Here is a 20,738-nt window from a genome sequence, read left to right on the forward strand (position 1 = left end):
CCAGTTGAGAGGGTTTGGTGGCTTTATCGAATATTATGTGGCTGTATATGTGAGGTTCTATATCAGAGCTTTCAATTCGATTCCATTGGTCTATGTGTCTCTCCTTATGCCAATACCATGCTGTTTTCACCACCGTAGCTTTGTAGTATGTTTTGAAGTCAGGTAGTGTGATTCCTCCAATTTCGTTTTTCTTTTTCAGTATGTCTTTGGCTATTCGGGGTCTCTTTCCTTTCCAAATAAATTTCATAGTTAGTTTTTCTAGTTCCTTAAAGAAGGCTGCGTTGATTTTTATTGGGATTTCATTGAATGTGTAGATCAGTTTTGGTAGGATAGACATCTTAATAATGTTCAGTCTTCCTATCCATGAACAAGGAATAGTCTTCCATTTATCAGGTCTTCTTTGATTTCCTTGAACAATCTTGTATAGTTCTCAGTGTATAAGTTCTTTACCTCTTTAGTTAAATTTATTCCTAAGTATTTGATTTTTTTATTTACTATTGTGAATGGTATTTGTTTCTTGATTTCCTCCTGATCTTGCTCATTATTGGTGTACAGAAATGCTACTGATTTTTGCGCATTGATCTTATAACCTGCGACTTTACTAAACTCATTTATGAGTTCTAGAATCTTTGTTGTAGATCTCTCAGGGTTTTCTATGTATAGGATCATGTCATCTGCAAATAATGAAATTTTGACTTCTTCCTTTGCAATTTGAATACCTTTTATTTCTGGTTCTTGCCTCAGTGCTTGAGCAAGTACTTCTAAGACAATGTTAAATAGGAGCGGAGACAGTCGGCATCCTTGTCTTGTTCCTGAATTTAGAGGGAAGGAGTCTAGGATTTCTCCATTGTAAACAATATTGGCTTTAGGTTTTTCATATATACTCTTTATCATGTTCAAAAAATTCCCTTGTATTCCAATCTTTTGGAGTGTTTTTATCAAGAAAGGGTGCTGTATTTTGTCAAATGCTTTTTCTGCATCAATAGATATAATCATGTGATTTTTTTCCTTCAATCTGTTTATATGGTGTATTACGTTGATTGATTTCCTTATGTTGAACCATCCTTGCATACCTGGGATGAATCCCACTTGGTCGTGGTGTATAATACGTTTAATGTGTTGTTGAATACGATTAGCAAGTATTTTGTTAAGTATTTTTGCGTCTAGGTTCATTAGAGAAATTGGTCTGTAATTTTCCTTTCTTGTGATGTCTTTGTTTGTCTTTGGTACTAGGGTAATGTTGGCATCATAGAAGGAGTTGGGTAATGTTCTTTCTGTTTCGATGTTTTGGAATAGTTTCAGCAGGATTGGTGTCAGTTCTTTCCGGAATGTTTTGTAGAATTCACCTGTGAAGCCATCTTGCCCTGGGCTCTTCTTAGTTGGAGATTTTTAATAACTGATTCTATCTCTCTGCTTGTGATTGGTTTGTTAAGATCATCAATTTCTTCTTTTGTGAATATGGGCTGCTTATGTGTTTCTAGGAATTTGTCCATTTCCTCTAGATTGTCATTTTTGTTGGAATATAGTTTTTCAAAATATCCTCTTATGATAGTCTTTATTTCTGTGGGGTCAGTGGTGATATCGCCTTTCTCGTTTCTTATTTTGTGTATTTGCATCTTCTCTCTTTTTTTCTTTGTTAGTGTTGCTAAAGGTTTGTCAATTTTGTTAATCTTCTCAAAAAACCAGCTCTTGGTCTTGTTTATCTGTTCAAGTGCTTTCTTATTTTCTATTTCATTTAGTCCTGCTCTTATCTTTGTTATTTCCTTCCTTCTTCTTCCTGTTGGGTTACTTTGTTGTTGTTTTTCTAATTCCTTCAAATGTGCAGTTAGTTCTTCAATTTTTGCTCTTTCTTCTTTTTTGATATATGAATTTATGGCTATAAACTTCCCTCTCAGTACTGCTTTTGCTGCATCCCATAAATTTTGCTATGTTTTGTTATCATTATCATTTGTTTCAAGGTAGTCATTGATTTCTTTTGAGATTTCCTCTTTGACCCACTGTTTTTCTAAGAGTGTGCTGTTTAATTTCCAAATCGTGGTGTGAAATCTGGGCTTCTGTCCCTTGCAAATCTCCAGCTTGACTCTACTGAGGTCAGAGATAATGTTTCGTATGATTTCAATCTTTCTGAATTCATTCTGCCTTTCTTTGTGGCCTAGCATATGATCTATCTTGGAGAATGATCCATGTTCACTTGAGAAAAATGTATATCCTGCTGTGTTTGGGTGTAGCGTTCTATATATGTCTATTAGATCCAGCTCCTCTAATATACTATTCAGATGTTTTGTTTCTTTGGTGATTCTCTTTTGAGATGTTCTGTCCAGAGTTGATAGTGGTGTATTAAAATCCCCCACTATAATTGTAGATGTATCTATTCTTTCACTTAATTTTTCCAGCGTTTGCCTGACGTATTTAGAGGCACCCTTGTTAGGGGCATAGATATTTATGATTGTTCGATCTTCTTGACAGATTTTCCCTTTCACTAAAATGTAGTATCCTTCTTTGTCTCTCACAATTGTTTCACATTTAAAGTCTATTTTGTCTGATATTAATATAGCTACTCCTGCCTTTTTTTGGTTATTGTTAGCTTGTATGATTGTTTTCCAGCCATTCACTTTCAATCTCCATGCGTCTCTGTGTCTAAGATGTGTCTCTTGTAGACAGCATATGGATGGGTCATATTTCATTATCCAATGTCCCAGTCTGAATCTTTTGATAGGTGAGTTTAATCCATTGATATTCAGTGTTATTACTATCAAGGAATTATTTGTGTTAGCCATATTTTGATTGGATTTGTGTTTGTCATATTTTGTTTGTATATTTTTTTTTGTCTTTTTTGTTGTTGTTGTTGGTCTTATACTCTCCTCCAACTCTGCCTTTCCTGTTTTTTCCCTTCTTCCTGCAGAAGTCCCTTTAGAATTTCTTGAAGGGGAGGTTTCTTGTTGGTATACTCTTTCAGTTTCTGTTTGTCTGCGAATATTTTGAACTCTCCATCATGTTTGAATGCTAGTTTAGCTGGATAGAGTATTCTTGGTTGGAAATTTTTTTCCTTTCGTACCTTGACTATATCATACCACTGCCTTCTTGCCTCCATGGTTTCAGAAGAGAAATCAGCACTTAATCTAATTGAGCTTCCCTTGTATGTGATGGTTTTCTTTTCTCTTGCTGCTTTTAGGATTTTCTCTTTGTCTTGAGCATTGGATAATTTGACAAGTATATGTCTTGGGGTGGGCCTGTTGGGGTTTATGACTTGTGGAGTGCGCTGTGCTTCTTGGATATGTACATCTGTCTCTTTCAGTAGATTTGGGAAGTTTTCAGCCATTATTTCCTGCAACACTCCTTCTGACCCCTTTCCCTTCTCTTCACCTTCTGGAATGCCTATAATACGTATGTTTGAACATTTTGCATTGTCATTCAGGTCCCTAAATCCTAATTGGATTTTTTCTATCTTCTTATTGACCCCTTCTACTATCTGTTTGATTTCTGATGTACTGTCTTCCACATCACTAATTCTCTGCTCTGTCTCTTCTAGTCTGCTGATATTTGCTGCAAGTGTATTTTTGATTTCTTGAACTGTGGTGTTCATTCCCATCATATCTGTTATGTTTTTGCGTATGTCTGCAATTTCCCCTCCAAGTGATGTCTTCATGTTGTTAACCTCTTTCATTCCTTCGTCAAATTTGTCGGTGATAAATGTTCTGAGATCTTTCATTGCTTGTGCCAAGTTTTGCTCCCCTTCGTGATTATTGGTTTGTTGATTGGATTCAGCCATGTTTTCCTGATTACTGGTTTGGTTTGTAGATTTTTGTTGCTTTCTGGTCATCTCTTTATTTTGACGGATTTAATCAGTTCCTTAGCTTCTTTGTCTGCTCTTGGAGGTTAATTAGCTGTTATTTTTGCATAGGTGTTATATCTTCTCTTTGTCACTTTTTTCTTCTTTTTCTAGTTACTTGAAAGCAGCAGACCCGGGCCTTTGCTCACAAATCTCCTCAGGCTTCTCGTGGCGTGCTCTCTATCCGCCCTTCGTTGGCGCGTGCGCGTTTCCTCACACCTCCCTGAAGCGTGTTCGTTCCCCTCCTTGCGCACAAGCCTCTCTAGTGTATTTTCAATCTCCATTATTTTCCCCTTCATTCCCTTAGTTTCTGTTATATTTACTTTTAAACTTTTGAATTCTTTTTTATGTTCATACATTGTCTTCCTAATGCCCTTTAATTCTATATCCACCATTAGTTTATTTCTATCCACATTTCTTAATATCCTTGAATTAATTTAAGAAATTTGAACTTCTTTAATTAGTTGTTCCAAATTCTGTGTGTCCTCTGAAATTTTAATTTGTTCTTAGTATGACTTGTAATTTTTTGCTGATGGTTGGGCATCTGATTATTTTGAATAGTTTACTCTGAAAGTTAGTTTCTCCTTCTTGCCTAGGGTTTTATTATTGATTGGCTATGTGTTCAGGCTCTTCTTTGATGCTTGGTCCAAATCATTGTGGACTTTTGGAGTACCCTGTGTTTAACTGTTCAGATGTCCTCAGGTCTTCTGCACCTGATTCTTGCTCTCAATCTGCAGTACAATTTTTAAGATTGTCCTTTTTGTGTGCAATTGTCTCACCTTCAAGAGAAAACTTCCATTCATCTGTTCCTTCTCCTGGAATCTTATTCTGTTCTTGTTTGTTTTTGTATAGAATTTTCTCCCCAGCTACTATGATTTGTTTAAATTCTATCTTTCACTCAGTGTCCCCTTTTCATTACACTTTTCAGTTCTGGGACCCATCCTGTCTGACAGTAGTTCATTTCCTACCCCTACCCTTTTTATTTCTTTGAGGATTTTCTGCCCCTGGTTTCTTTCCTGTTAAGGTATCTCACCTCAGGGAACCAGATGGGGTCAATCCAGAAAAGTACATTTTGTATTTAGGCCATTTAGAAACAGAGACTGCATTGAGTGTGTGCATCTCTTGCCAGCAATTCTGCTGTGGTCTCTCTTTTTCCTGGGGGCACTTTTTTTCTGGCATTTCTCAGCTGCTTGTGTTCCACTCTGGGTCTCTGTGCACTTGGGTCCTTGTGCCCAGATATGCATGGGGTTCTAACTCACTGTTGTAAGTGGCTCTAGAGTCTGCATCCACAGCAGGAGGGATATGGGCTGTGCTATCTCTGCATGACTCCCAAACTGCGTGGGACCAAGTAAGTGTGAGGGGACTGGATTGGTGGGTCTGGCACACTTGATTTTCAGGTATACTTGATTTTGATATTTTTCTGTGATTTAGTATTTGTGCAGTCCTTCTCCAGTCTCTATTATACTCCAGAGGTCCACACAAGTGTAATTTGTCCTTTTATTAGTTGATGCTAAGGGGGAATCTTACAGGGGATGTTACATCACAATGTTTATGACATCACCCCTGCTCAAGTTAGTTTTCCATGATTGCGTTTCCAGGTAGGAAAGACACCAGTGGCTAGGGGCAGATTAAACGTTCTCAGCCACTGAACTACATCTATTCCCCAATGAGAGTTGGGTTTTTTGTTTGTTTGTTTGTTTGTTTTTAGGAGGTACTGGGAATCAAACCTGGGACCTCGTACATGGGAAGTAGGCACTCAACCACTTGAGTTACATCCACTCCCCAAGACCTTGATTTTTTTTTTATTTTAAAAAATGTATTGAAGTATGCCATTCATACATAATAAAAATACATAAGCAATAAGTATATAATAATAACTGTGAACTTACAAAACAAACATATATAACATCATACAGGACCCTCATAACTTACCCTACCACCAATAACTTGCATTGTTGTTAAACCTTTTCAACTAATGATTAAAGACCATTGTCAAGATATAACTACTAACCAAAGCATTTTCCCCCAACCAACTGTATTATTATTGTCTTTATATGATTTATATATGAACATGCATAAACAATTAAGTGTGTAGTAAAAGTTGTACCCTTACAAAGCAAACATGTATAACATCATACAGGGGTCCCATACATCAACCCTCCACCAACAACTTGCATTATTGTGAGGCTTTTGTTACAAATTATGAAAGAATATTGTCAAAATCTTATTAATAATCATAGTCCTTATCTTACATTTGGTGTGTTTTTCCCCCAACCCACCCTATTATTATTTTTTAAATATATATTATGACAGAAGTTGTAAATTTATAAAACAGTCATGCACATGTGCAGACTTCCCAAACAACACCCCTCCAACAACATACCACACTGTGGTGGAATATTTGCTACAGATAAGATAATGTCATCTGATTGTTACCATGTCCATAGTGTACATTTGGCTAGGATTTTCCATACTGCCTCATTATCAACACAGTATATCTTTTGCATAGATGCAAGAATATTATATTATTACTGCTAACTACAATCCATAGGTCACTCCAACTGTATTTTTCCCATGCTTCTACATATTGCCAACATCCTGCAGTAGTAATGTACATTTTCTCTAGCTCAGAAAGGACACTCTTACATCTGTACCATCAACCACAGTTCTCATCCACCTCCTGGTTTACTGTGCTATTCATTTCCTAGATTATTCTCTAGCATTCTGTCAGTTGGCATTTAAATAACTAGACTACCATTTTCAGCCATATCCCCATTTATAAACTAGCTGTTACTATGTGTTACCATCCACTTTATACATTTCCACACTTTTACAGTAAAGCTAATTAAAATTTCTATATACATTAAATACCAGTAGTCCATTGCAGTTTTCCTCTTATCTCCTTTAGGAATCCACCACCTACTACCAGGTCTTGAAGATATTTTCCTATAATTTCTTTTATGGTTCTTGCTTTCAGTTTTAGGTTTTTGATCCATTTTGAGTTAATTTTTGGATAAGGTGTGAGATAAAGGTCCTCCTTCCTTCTTTTAGCTATGGATATCCAATTCTTTCAGCACCATTTGTTGAATGGACTGTTCTGCCTGAGCTGTATGGGTTTGACAGGCTAGTCAAAAATCACTTGACCATACATGTGAGGGTCTGTTTCTGAACCATTAATTTGTTTCCATTGGTCTATGAGTCTGTCTGTATGCTAGTACCATGGTGTTTTTACCACTATAGCTAGGTATTATGACTTAGTCTAGAGATGAGGGTTTGCTTTTCCTTATTATGATGTTTCTGGCTATTCAGGACATCTTACACTTTCAGTTAAATTTGATGATCATGTTTTCAATTTTTTTTTAATGCTGGTAGAATTTTTATCAGGATTGCATTGAATCTGTGTATCAATTTGAGTAGAATTGACATCTTAATGATATTTAGTCTTCTAATCTGTGTGAGCATTGAATGTTCTTCCAGTTATTAGGCCTTTTTTGATTTCTTTTAACATAGAGTTGCAGTTTTCTGAATACAAGTGCTTTACATTGTTGATTAAGTTTATTCCTAACTGAATTTTATCTGTCATATTTTATTTTCACCACTCTTTTGACACTTTTTGTTACTTTAATTGGTATAATCTTCATTTCTATACTCCCAGGCCTCTCTCCCCTGTCTTTTCTTTTCAGGCTCTAGCCCACCCTTTAGAATTTCCTGAAAATCTGGTCTCTTGCTTAGAAATTCTCTCATTTTCTGTTTATCTGTGAATATTCTAATTTCACCCTTATTTTTGAAAGACAGTCTTGCTGGATATGTTTCTTGGCTGGAAGTTTTTCTCTTGTAGAATCTTAAATATATCAGGCCACTGTCTTCTTGCCTTCATGATTTCTGGTGAGAAATCAGCACTTAATCTTATTGGGTATCCCTTATGTGGTATACATTGCTTTTCTCTTGCTGTTCTCAGAATTCTCTCTTTGTCTTTGTCATTTGACATTCTGAAGATTTTGTGTCTCAGAGTCGGTCTATTTGGATTTTTTCAGATGGGAGTCCCTTGTGCTTCTTGGACATGGATATCTATGTCCTTCAGTAGGGTTGGGAAATTTTCTACCATTATTTCTTCAAGTATTCCTTCTGCCCCTTTTCCCTTCTCTTCTCCTTCTGGAACACCCATGACACATATGTTTGCATGCCTTTTGCTGTCGTTTAGTTCCCTGAGACGTTGTTCAATTTTTTCCGTTCTTTTTTTCATCTGTTCTTTTGTATGTTCATTTTCAGAGGCCATTTCTTCAAGCTCACCAATCCTTTCTTCTGTCTCTTCAAATCTGCTATTATATGATTCCAGTGTTTTTAAATTTCATTTATTGCACCTTTCATTCCCATAAGATCTGCTATTTTTCTAAGTATACTTTCAAATTCTTCTTTTTGCACATCTATTATCTTCTTAATATCCTCAGTCTCTTCAGCCATCTAATTGAATTTATTAAGGAGATTTGTTTGAACATCCATGATTAGTTGTCTCAACTCTTTTATGTCATCTGGAGGCTTATCTTGTTCCATTAACTGAGCTTTACCTTCCTGTTTCTTGGTGTGGATTGTAATTTTTAGTTGGTGTTTTGGCATCTGGCTTACTAGAGTATTTATCCTGAGTGAAAGTTTTCTCTTTAGTTTAGCATTTCCTGCCCTTTCTCCCTTGCTGGTTGTGAAATAGGAAACAAAGTTGTAATTGGTGCTATAAGCTGTGGAGGCTCAAGCTGCCCTCATTGTGCCAGGGACCAATGAAACTTCTCTCGACTTTCTCCTTTGCCAGAGGTAGGGACAGAGTCACAGCTGTGTGGAATAATCCAAGTCGTGCAGTCCTAGACTGTAGTTGCCCAGAGAGACAGATGAAGTTTCCTGTCCCTTTCTCCCCTGCCTGGGTGGGGATGGAGCTGCAGGTCTGGACAGTAATCTATGCAGTGTGGGTCCAAGATGACTCCAGTTGCCCCGGTAGACTTCTGATTTTCAGTCTGTGCCAGCCAAAAGGACCTGCAGTTACCTGAATCGGCTGGTGCATGGCCTGCCAGCCTCATCCCTGCCAGAGGTGGGGCTGAAGCCTAGTCTAGGGCTGCAGGCCAATATGGGTGAAAGAAACCTGTTGTTCCCATCACTGTGATTTTCGGTCAGCCCGGCTGCCCCTCAGGCTGGGGGCAGAGTGAAAAAACAGTGGCCACCGGCCTCTTTACAAGGTGGGCAGATTTACACCTCAGCTATTCCCAGGTTTATGTCTTAGCCAGTCGAGTCTGCCAATCAGTAGCTGAAATTGGCAGCCAACTGTCTCCTCCTCTCCTGTTGGAAAATGGAGCTTCCAATTCCAGCCACAGAATAGCCCCTGGGGTAGCCCATATAGCTAGAGTAGGTTAATCACCGGCCTCTGCAGCTTGGCCGGTAACTTCCTGGAGAGACTGGCGCAGGTCCCCCAGCTTCCTTCCTCCCAGAGGTAGGGCTGGGGCTTAGGCTCAAGCTGTAATCTGTCCTGGATGGAAAGAAGTGGGTCCCCACCAGCACTGTGATTTTCAGTTCACCCCACTTCCCCTCATGCCAGGCTCGGAGTTAAGATGGCAGCTCCTGGCCTCCTTCTGACCTGGACTGGTTCTAACTTTAGCTGTTCTCAGGATAATACTTTAGCCTGCTGAATTTACTCATTAGTAGCTGAATTTGGTGCCCAACCGTCTCTTCCTCCCCCATTTTGGGGAAGTGGAGCTTTCGATTCCAGCCGCGGAACGGCTCCCAAGGTGGCTTGTGCTTCCAGTGGAGGATGGGCAGCGACCTTCATGGCATGGAGCACTCTACTTATGAGTGTTCTCTGCAGATAAGCAGTCTCCTCCTTCCATTCCTTTAAGGACGTGGCAGGATGCTCTTCTGGCTTCCTGGAACCCCTAAACAGGTGCTTCAGCTAGCTCCAGATAGCTCTGGGTGTTTACTAACTGCCCTATAGCAGGAGCTGACTCTAGGAGCTCCTTACTCTGTTGCCATTTTCTGGTTGTCCAAGGCCTTGATTTTTATCCGTAAATAAGGAAGCCACTATTTGCCAGAGTTTCTGTGATGGGTTTGTGGTAATATCAGATTTAATTGGAATGCATACTGTTTTCAAGGTTTTCAGTTGACTAGAACTCTAAATGTCAATACTGTTTGTCAGAGGCAAGTACACTTTTGTAAATCAACAATGGGGAGTTTTGTCCTGTAGCTTAAGCACTTGTAAACTTCACACTAAGTTTTTCAGTTTCATAGCAGAATTACATACTGATTAATAATAATACCTAAGCTATTATGAGTTGAAAGTACAATATCTGTTTGCTAATAGACTTTCTGTAATTATTCTAAATCCTTACTAAGTAAAGGCCACTACTATTAAAGGGTCATTGGAAATGATAAACGCTTTATGCATTTATCAGTGTTGGGACTGATAATTTTACTTCTTCTTAAGGATTCTCAGATTCTTTTTCTTCAAACTATGTTGAGGGGAGCAATGAACATGCTAATGGACAATCTCCGGAAAAACTAACTGCATTTGGAGCTTTTGCAAGTTTTTTCTCACCAACAAGTAAGTTCTTGTTTGACACCCCTTGATATCCTCTACCCACATTGTCCTCATTTTGAAAATAGTGGTTAAATTAAACATTTAATTTAAGGAAGCAGTGTGGTATAGTGGTATAAGAGTCTGAAAGGCCTGAGTTTGAATTCTGGCTCTGCCTTTTCCTTTAGGCATGATCATCTCTGTGAACCACAGTACTCTTATTTTTAAAACAATCATACTTACCACAAAGCATTGTGAAGATGAACTGAGACAGTATTTGTAAGGCAGTAATTAAATGCCATTAAATCTTGTTCCTCTTTATAAAATACCTTTGCTTCACATGTATCTGAATATTCCACAATTTATATTAATACCATCACCTGGAATAGAGTCACTGACCGAGCATTGTGAAATAGATGTCTTCTATGGCATTAAGTAGGGTCCAGTGTGACTCTGATGCTATGGAACATACCAGATGTTTTCCCATCTGTTTGAATGATAAAAAGTTCAGATTTCAAGTGACAGTCTTTTTGTGATCCTATATAAAATGTGTTTATCAAGCACGTGATCACTCAGAATTATTTACAAATAAACATGTTTCATTTTCACTGCATATGGTGTCCTTTCAAAGAGAAGCTTTACTTACATAAATTGACTAATGTGAATTATAAAGGTAAAGCTTGCATTAAATATAATGCAGGATATATTCTAACAAAATTAGGTATATGTATATAAGCACCCATTTATATCCATTGTTTAATTTCTATTCCAGATTCTATCACTGAATTATTCTGTGACATGGCATAATCTCTTCATGTTTCCCTGTACTAGTTTCATCAAATACGAAATGGGCATTATAACATCTACTGCAAGTGTGAAGAGCAAAATAAATGAGCTCTTTAAATAATTTTAAATTTCTGCCATGGTCAAATTGGGTGGAAAAAATAAATTCAAGAGGGTGTTTATCTTGTGTAGGCTCACACAGTGGTTAGTGAGTACTAGAATTGGTCATAAATAATCACAAATGTTGATTTAAGCTTTAGAACTTACAAAAGTAGCAGACATAAATGACCAATAGTTACCTATAAAAACTGCTTTATACAAACACTGAAGCCACCTTTAAAAATAGTCAAAATAAAATAGCTGCATTTCTAAAATATGCCTCGAACGTGGAGGGGTAGGGTGAGTCAAAATTAATTGTAGGAAATAATGTTTTAGTTCAACAAAACCAAGCATTCAACTTGAAAAGAATCATCTGACCTAGGTTGATTCAAATTTTGAAAACAATGATTAAATATTTATAAAATGTACAAAACTTTTATATTTGAAAAGAATTAGTTTCCTAAAATGTAAAATATTTTTAACCAGTGTATTTCCTACCCTGTACAACTGAAAATGAGCACCTTCCCACTCAAACATTAAAATTAAAGCCTGTTGTTTTGTCAGGCAGCTGTTTATAAAAGCATCATCCTTTGCGGATTAAAGTGACAACCTTGAGACAGATTGGCAGGGAAGCTTGAGAGATCACTTGATCTCTTCTCCCTGAATTATATACTTAAATCTGATAAAAATTGTTCTACCCTTTTTTTCTTCAAAATCACTAGTGTCTCTCAGTGCTTTGAAACTGAAAAATTAATTTAAATATCTAACCGAAAGTCTATCAGATGCCATTTACATATAAAATGACAGAAGCTCAGCAAGAGAAAGGACTTTAAAGCACACCTTCTCAGTCTCTTCTGTGATTTTAAACCCTCTTTTTTTAAATTTTTAATTTTTGTCTTTATTTTTTTTAATATTACATTAAAAAAATATGAGGTCCCCATATACCCCCCACCCCCCTCACCCCACTCCTCTCCCCATAACAACAATCTCCTCCATCATCATGTGACATTCATTGCATTTGGTGAATACATCTCTGAGCACTGCTGCACCTCATGGTCAATGGTCCACACCATAGCCCAAACTCTCCCACAGTCCATCCAGTGGGCCATGGGAGGACATACAATGTCCGGTAACTGTCCCTGCAGCACCACCCAGGACAACTCCAAGTCCCGAAAATGCCCCCACATCTCATCTCTTCCTCCCATTCCCTACCCCCAGCAGCCACCATGGCCACTTTCTCCACACCAATGCCACAATTTCTTCAATTACTAATCACAATAGTTCATGAATAGAGTATCAGTAAGTCCACTCTAATCCATACTCTATTCCTCCATCTCTTTAGCATTCTGTAAAGTGGTGTTTGAGCAATGCCAGTGGTAAGGAACTCAGCACACAGGAAGTCATCCCATCTCTGTGTAGGCCCTGACTGTTATCACAATGTATGTAAAGCGAGGTGCCTGGTCCAAACAGGGCTTAATGAATGGGAGCCCATATTATTTTTAGCTCAGCTTCAGGAACTGCCAATCCTTAAAGAAGAGGAATATAATGAAATACACTAAGAGAGAAAAGTATGCTTAAAACAATTGTGTTGTTCTTTGTTGATGTTGATGCTCTTTAGAGCAATTGTAAAATATCAGTTATTACTTTTCCTGGTCTGTAGTTGCTAACGACACAGGAGACTGAACTGATTCTATACAGGCTTTACGACATACTATAGAGGTTTTTCTTTTTCAATAAAATCTGATCTCAGCCTTTTTAGTTGCCATTTGTTTCTCTTATAAAGCAAGTTTTAAAAATATCAGCTGTTCAAGCTTCCCTTTTACACTTCATCTTAGCCAAAAGGTTGAGAAGTGATTTGCAAACCTTTTAGATTGAGACATTTGCAAATTTATTGCAGTTGCATGAGTTTTGGTGTCCACGTCATAAATTATTGCTTGTTCAAAATTTAATCATAACTTAAGGCCAAAAGGAAGAACCTTAAACATTTACTGTAGTGCCAATATGATAAGTGTTCACAGGAAGTAGGTCAATACCAAGAGTATCACTTACCTTACTCTCTCTCAATAAATTGTGTGAATTTTACCACATTCATTCTCATTGATGCATTCAATAAGTTTCTCTAACGTAGCAAATTTAAGTGAGATGATATTCATGGTATCATCTTAACTGGATGGTAGTTATAAGAGAGTTTGGCTTTTTTTTTTACATAGTTCCTTCTGTGTTATATTTGAATTATCACGACTCAGGTCATTTTATAGTCCTTTTAAAACTGTTTTACCAATGATTTGCTAACAATTTCTATTTATTTCCTGCAGTTCATCTAGAATTGAAACTGTGATGTTAAATAACTTTGTATTAATTACTAGTTTAGCTCTTATTTTTTTTCAGCATTCACCTCTACATGTATGTATCGCATTCACCTCTACATGTATGTATCCTTCAGTCTTTTCTTTAAATGTACCAGCTTAACTCTTTTTCCTTTTTTGCTTTGCAGTCATTATTTAATTAGGGAAAACACTTATTAACCATATTAAATTCTCTTTCTTGGGTTCCTGTCTCTGAAAGCATGCATTACCAAGGAGAATGAGGTGTTAAAGGCATGTAATGTTCTGCAAGATCTGAACAGGAGTGAATGTTTGAGGTACAATTGCTGTTACTCACCATCTGGAACCAGTAACTTGGAATGTTTTGTCCCATTAATAGATAGTAAGTTCATCCTCTTACATTTATTATATTTCTATCTTTAAAATTAAACAGGTCACAATTGCAAAGGTTTAAATTTGGATCTCCCAGTTTAACACTAAAAGAGGGCTCCTAAGCTAGAGCAACACTGTCCTTTTAAAGTCCTCAGGTGGTCAAGACTTTCTTTAGGGACCATTTCTGTTTGACCTTTAGATTGTACCTCTGGTGGCTCAAAATTAGCTTCACCTTTTCTTTTACTTTAGCTGCTCTCTGCCTTTTGTCCCAAAGCTTCCAGGCTCTCTGAGATGGAACACTTGTACCTGGGAGAAGATATGAGTTGGGCATGCCTCAATTTACTTTTCTCTTCCTAGCTTCTCTTCCCAAGTAGAATTCTCCCAAACACCTCAGTATATAGCAGTAGACCTGAATGTTTCTTGTTAATGTTTATTAGTTTTTCTATTATCTTTGAATTAGGTTCTCTTTTTTTTTCTTCACAAAGTTTTGAGAGCTAAGACAATATGATTTTGCTACCTTCGTTAGAATAACTGGGGCATAGTACCTGTTGATCCCATGATGAACATTTTTATATGGTCATATAAAATCATATGTTTATATGATAAAACACTAGCAAATATTATAAAAAGGGTGCATGCAAAAACTGTCTTAGCTTAATATAGTCCCTGTTCAATTTACAGTTCTTTGTTAGACATCTAGTATTAATAATGGAAACTGAAACCTGATCATGAATATAATATTACAGTTTTAACACTATCACATAGTGTTTATAATTCATTCATCTGTCTGGCCTTTATATTATATGCAGAGTCATTTGGTTCTTGTAGAGGAAAAAATTGAACCATGACTTACAATTCCCCAGTCACATTAGAATGTATTTCTAAATGAATGTACAGATAAAATATGCTTCTTGATCTGCAAATTCTTGATTCCTTACTTCATTTAATGTTTTAAAATTTAGAAGTAAACATTTTAAAAGCCCCATCTTAACCAAGGTAACTATTCATAGATTAATTCACTCATTGAGTGTTCCAGGATATATAACATATGGCCAAGAAAAAGCACACTTATGGTCGTAGGAAGAAATGTATACATCATAATAATCTGTTAACAAAAGCAGTAGGATCATTTTTTTAAGGCTTCCACAGGGGGAGCACATATTTGAAGTGTAGCCTTTAGTCATATTTCAAGAACGTTTCATAAACTCCTGCTACTTACAGAGTAGCAAGAATATTTACCTGTCTTATAAGAATGGGTCCTCATTTTATTTTATTAAGTGATAGTTTTCTATAAAGACTTTATGAAAGAGTCCAGATTAGCTTCTTTTGCTTAAGTCGTAAAAGTAACAGGATATAATTAAACCAACAGAACCTACACAGATGTTCCGGATGTTTGGACTCGGTGTGATCAGCATGATCTTCCTGGGATGTCTGCCCATTTATTGCTGTGCTCTTTGCCGGAGGAGGTAGGCAAATGTAAACTTTTATTTGCTGATTGCTGAGTATACCTGGATATTTCTGCATAGACAAATTTATTCATATGCTCCAGAAACACTGGCATTATTATTGGGTCCCTTTTGTTAAAATGAAGGTAGCTTAGCAAAAAAAAGTTGCCTTACAACACTATTTTTTTAAATTCGTGTTTTTTTTCCCCATAAACTCAAGCCAGCCTCTTGCACAGACTGTATATTCCCTCATGAAACAAAACTCCAATTGGAAGGAAAAATGAATCAGTCAGCTGGGGGTGTGTAGAGTGGTGGTGGGGGGTAGGGTAATTAAGGGTCAATCAGAAGGACTCCCTGAAGTATTACTCTCCATCCAGTAGCTGGTCATCTACTGTTGGTTCCTAATGCCTTTGTCAGTCTCCAAGCCAATTCGTACCAGGTTCCTTTCTAGCATCTTGTGTAAAATCTCAGTGAACTAATAGCATGATGCTTCTAAGTGACTTTTTTATAGTTTCCCCCTTTTCAGGGACAGAGTGAATGTGAAGGTACAGAGCAAGGCCAGTACTGTAGTGAGGCAAGTGAGGTGCCTGGGTGAAAAATTTAGGGAAGCCCTCACTGTCAGCTTTGTGCAAGTGCAGAGTCGGTACCTGCTCAACCTGAAAGTAAGAACCTCCTTAAATTCTCTGGTAATGAGAAGGCACCTGTTGAAGATTAAGCACCTTGAAATTATGGGAAAGTAGTACTTAAATTACCAACAAAAGATTTCTCTTTCACAGAAAGGTTTAGATTGTACGCATGTATCTTAATTTCCATAAGGATCATTAAGTCATTTTTTAAATAAAGATTTATTTTTATTTATTTCTCTCCCCTTCCCCCTCGTTGTCTACTTTGTGTCCATTCGCTGTGTGTTCTTCTGCATCTACTTATATTATCAGGTGGCACCGAGAAACTGCAGTCTCTTTTTTTTGCTGCGTCAGCTCTCCGTCTGTTTGGCGCCACTCCTGAGAGGCTGTGCTTTTTTCACATGGGGCTGCTCTCTTTTCAGGGTGCACTCATTGTGCATGGGGCTTCCCTACATGGGGGATACCTCTGCGAAACATGGCACTCCTTGTGCATGGCAGCACTGCACGTGGGTCAGCTCACCACATGGGTCAGGAGGTCCTGGACCCTCCATATGGTAGGCAGATGCTCTATCAGTTGAGCCACGTCCGCTTCTCCATTAAGTCATTTTTATTTTTACTCTCCTTTAGCTTTTCCTTGAGTCTGAGGAATGTGTCATATTCATCACTGTATTCTCAGTTCATAGCAAGATGTCATATAAAGCGAATGTCTCATACATTTTTGTTGAAAGAATGATTGAACGAATGAATGCAAAAATACAGTGGATGGAATTGGACTAGTGTGGAAAACATTCCTATGTATCTTATACTTTCAGTGGTAAGGATTAGATTATCAGAGGCCTGGAGCTTCTGGAAATTATCAAGTGATTTGGAACCTGGCAGTTTGCATGGTGGCTGTTGTAAGAAGGACATTTAATCTTGATCATGAAGCCCATTTTCTCATTGCTTTTATTATTTTTACAGACCATTTTCTGTCTAATGTTGGATCACAGCATTTCAACTATTGTAGCTTGTATATGACAGTCAATTCTTTTCTCAGTTTTCACCTAGTTTCCTATCCTGATTGGGTGATGTTTGCCCCTTCCTCCTTCCCTCCAAAACTTTGTTTCAAATAAAGATTACTCATGAATAAAAGTGAAATCCTATTTGTTAGGAATGGTGTCTAGGATCATGCCATGCAATTTAGAGGGAGTCTGGTATAATAATAATTTCATTATGCCCCTCTTTTGTGACTTCTGCTAAGGAGTTTAAGAGGATATTAGGATCCATTGGATTTTTCTCTAAAATGAAATCCAAAGGATTATCCCCTGATAAGTCTATATTTTCTTTCTATACAATATAAACTACTTGAGAGACTTGAGCAATGTGAACAAGTGTATATTGAAAACTATAAATTTTGGTTCACTATTATTTATTTGTTATTATTTTCATGTATGAGGGGTATTGTTCCTTCAGTCATCCTGAGCTGCCTGTTGTGACTCTGGAGCAGGTTGCAGTTTTAGCCTGTCGCTTAGCTCGGTTTCTAGGAAAGATGGTTAAGCGTAGATGAGGTGCTGTCTCCTTTTCCTGTTAAACTCATTGTAGAGGTCAGAGGAATAATTGTGTTAGAATGGAGATCCCCATCCTTGATAACCAAACAAGGAACCCAGTGGAGGCTAAAGACTGCTAACTCCCCTTCTGGGGGCAAGATATCTCCTTAGAAAGATCCCCCTTAACACACTCCCCATTGTCTATTTCAAAAGACAAAGATATAGATAAAATATTAGAATAGGTAAAATAACCCCATAAAAGAGAAATAGCTGCTGCAGTAAATTCAGTATGTAGTGGTTTAAAACGGGGGGAGAAAGGCCAAGCACAGTTTGTCTAAATCCGAGGTACTAAAAGCCAAATGCAAATCTGCAGTCATAAGACCCTGGGCTCTTTGTTGGAAGGACTCTTGAGCAGTTGGAGGAAACCCATAAGATCCTCTTCCTGCTGTGTCCTGTCCAAATACATGAAATAGTTGAGGTTCCCTGAAGAAAAAGATGCTGTAGTTCTCCTCCTCTGGTTTTCAGTTGCAAGCCAAAACAAACTATGTTGCAACATTGCCCACTCCTGGCATTTGCACAGTGCCTTTTATTTACAGATCATCTAAGAAACTAACAACTGGCAAGAGATGGAGGGATGAAAACTGAGAAGTAACCTAAGCAGGTGGAAGAAGTGACAGTCATTTAGGTGAAGAGGATAATCACCCTCCCGAGCCAAATGTACTTCCTTCTTTTGGTGCCTAATTCATGTATTCCACAAGTGTCCATATCTGTTCCGTGTCTGCTCATACAAGATATTGTGAAGGGTACAGAAAAGTGTAGCACATAGACGCTACTCTTAATAAGCTTACCTTTACCTTAAAACACATCTTAAGCAGGACACACTTGAATGACAACATATAATAGAATATAATTAAGGACTAAAATGAGTGGTGGTGATAACTTGTAGAAGTTCTGAGGCAATGGAGATTGGAATAAGTAGGAGAGGAGAGGACAGCTCCACAGGACAGTGGAAGTGGCATTTGAGCTGGGATTTGAAGAGAGAATACGATTTAGATAAGAGAGGGAGGGGGCCTTTCCACACAATTCATTAAATCTAGATGGGGTCTCCTCACTATATACTCTGTAACTGCTTGTCATTTCTAAGCACAGGTGGTTGAACTTTGTCCCTGGAATAATCTATAATTGAATTTCTAGTTTACTTCTACTTGACTTGAGTTCAGGAATGATCCAAAGTAGGTACACAAAGAATTTAAGCCGTCTGGAACTGGTTGTCCATATACAAAAGGGAGCAGAGAGCCTTAGTAAGACCTCTTATATATATTTTTTTAATGTAACATTTTTTTTAAATTATAAGGAGAGAAAAAAAAAAGCTTTCTAAGAATTTGCTACTAAATAGCCTTATTAAGCTAGCATATAAGCTCTTTTCTGAAATTTATTGCATCCTCAAGGTTATTTAAGGTCTATTTTTATCCTCATTATTAGGGCTAAGAAGCCTCATTAGGTTTAAGTGTCACAGGTAGGCTTAAGACTTCTGTACAGAAGAAAGAAGGGAAAGATCAGGTAGATGGGGACAAAAGGAAGCAGTGGAGTAGGGGTTCTAGGGAGAGAATACAGAGGGGGGAGGGGAATTGTTCCAGTTACTAACAAAAGTAGGTCTCATTCAAGGTCTCAAATTCAGTTTCTAATCTTTATCTGTTTTTAGATAAAGTTTAAATCTGTATGTATATTCCATTTAAACATCTGTGTATTATATAGTGGTGTGATACTTGAACATGTAAGGTAGAAAATTCAAATAATACCATACCTATTAAACTCAGATGAAGTACATTTTCATGTTCTGTTTTCTCCTCTCAGACTGGGTTTTTACCTTTGAATTAAGAAAAAACTTCAGAACTCAGTCTGAAAATGACAAAGCTATCAGTTTTCCTTCCACTAATAAAAAAGCTTTGGTTTTTTTAAGATTATAGAGGATCTGATTCACAGATGATGGAAAAAGCACATCCCCCATATATTTAAAAAGTTGCTACTTGCCAGATGGCTGTTAACTGAAAATTTCTACATTTAGACAAATCCTGCTGCTTGATTCTCTGTATTGTAATATGGTTTTCAGTATGCAGAAACTCTTAATGCCGCTTATTCTCTTATAATGGGAGGTAAAGAATTGGAAATAAATGTGTCAAAAATTGCCTAAAAATCATCACCCTTTAAATAAAAAAATAGGCATTTACATTTTCAAATCCCCATATTAGTGTTTCATTACACTGTACAATATAATTAGTAATGTTATTTTGAAAAGCTTTAAGCAGTAATTAGCCAACTGCTGAAAGATTTGAAGTTCCTAGGATTATATACATATGAATTCAGGGAAAGGAAATAAAGTCTATAAATTTTAGAAGTATGGCTAGGTTCTAAGAACTTTTATAAAATATGATCTGATCAGAATGTGAGCAAACTGCAACCTTGCTCTAACATGAGTCACTATAGATTTGAAATTCGTATAAAGCCAGTTCTTCTTGGACTCTGTTCAAGGTAATTTAGTTACTGAAATAACAAGAGAGTCTTGTTACATGTGGATTATATATCTGAGGTGTTCCCATAGCAAGGACTCCAAGGGTAGCATTTTAGAGAATGCTGGAATAGTAGGCACTATTAAAGACAGCACACCATTGCCCAGTAACAAATAATCTTATGCAAAATGCAGTGACCTTTACTTAATTCCCATCTAACTTGACCTTTTTGTCACGTAGTATCCTGTCGACTGTCCCCTTCTTGAAATTTGTCTCCTTTGGATTTCATTGTTCCCCTTACCTTTCTGATCCATCTCAGTCTGTTTTGTGTGTGTGTGAATGTGTGTATGTGCACTCTCAACTGCACTTGTTTCCCCAAAACCTTACTGTCATCTATCAAAGAATGTTAGAGGTATATAGTAGGAAAAAAGCCTTTTAAGAAGATTTGGGTTCTAGTTCTGTCTTTACCACTAATATTATGGCTGAACTTAACCTCTTTAGGTCTTGGTTTTCTTATAAAACTAGAGTAGAGAATTGGGTTACTCTCTAAAGTCCTTTCTGACCATAACATTCTGAGGTCTCTTTAAATGACCGTTAAATCTGAATCCTGAAATCCTCACCTCCACATGTTCCATGTTTCTAGCTGCCCTCGTTAATGAGATGCTCTGTTGCACCTTAAATGC

The 20,738-nt window shown here is 37.3% G+C and overlaps 1 protein-coding gene across 1 annotated transcript in view; it reads left to right on the forward strand.

The window, feature by feature from the left end:
* FMR1NB (FMR1 neighbor) overlaps positions 1-20,738 on the forward strand; it is a 70,697-nt gene that overhangs the window by 38,728 nt on the left and 11,231 nt on the right. Inside the window, exons 2-4 of the mRNA XM_058291214.2 lie at positions 10,287-10,403; positions 13,824-13,964; positions 15,324-15,420. Coding sequence (XP_058147197.1) covers positions 10,287-10,403; positions 13,824-13,964; positions 15,324-15,420 — 355 coding nt within the window. The remainder of the gene's footprint in view (positions 1-10,286; positions 10,404-13,823; positions 13,965-15,323; positions 15,421-20,738) is intronic.

This window comes from Dasypus novemcinctus, chromosome X, assembly GCF_030445035.2.
Source record: "Dasypus novemcinctus isolate mDasNov1 chromosome X, mDasNov1.1.hap2, whole genome shotgun sequence".
NCBI lineage: Eukaryota > Metazoa > Chordata > Mammalia > Cingulata > Dasypodidae > Dasypus > Dasypus novemcinctus.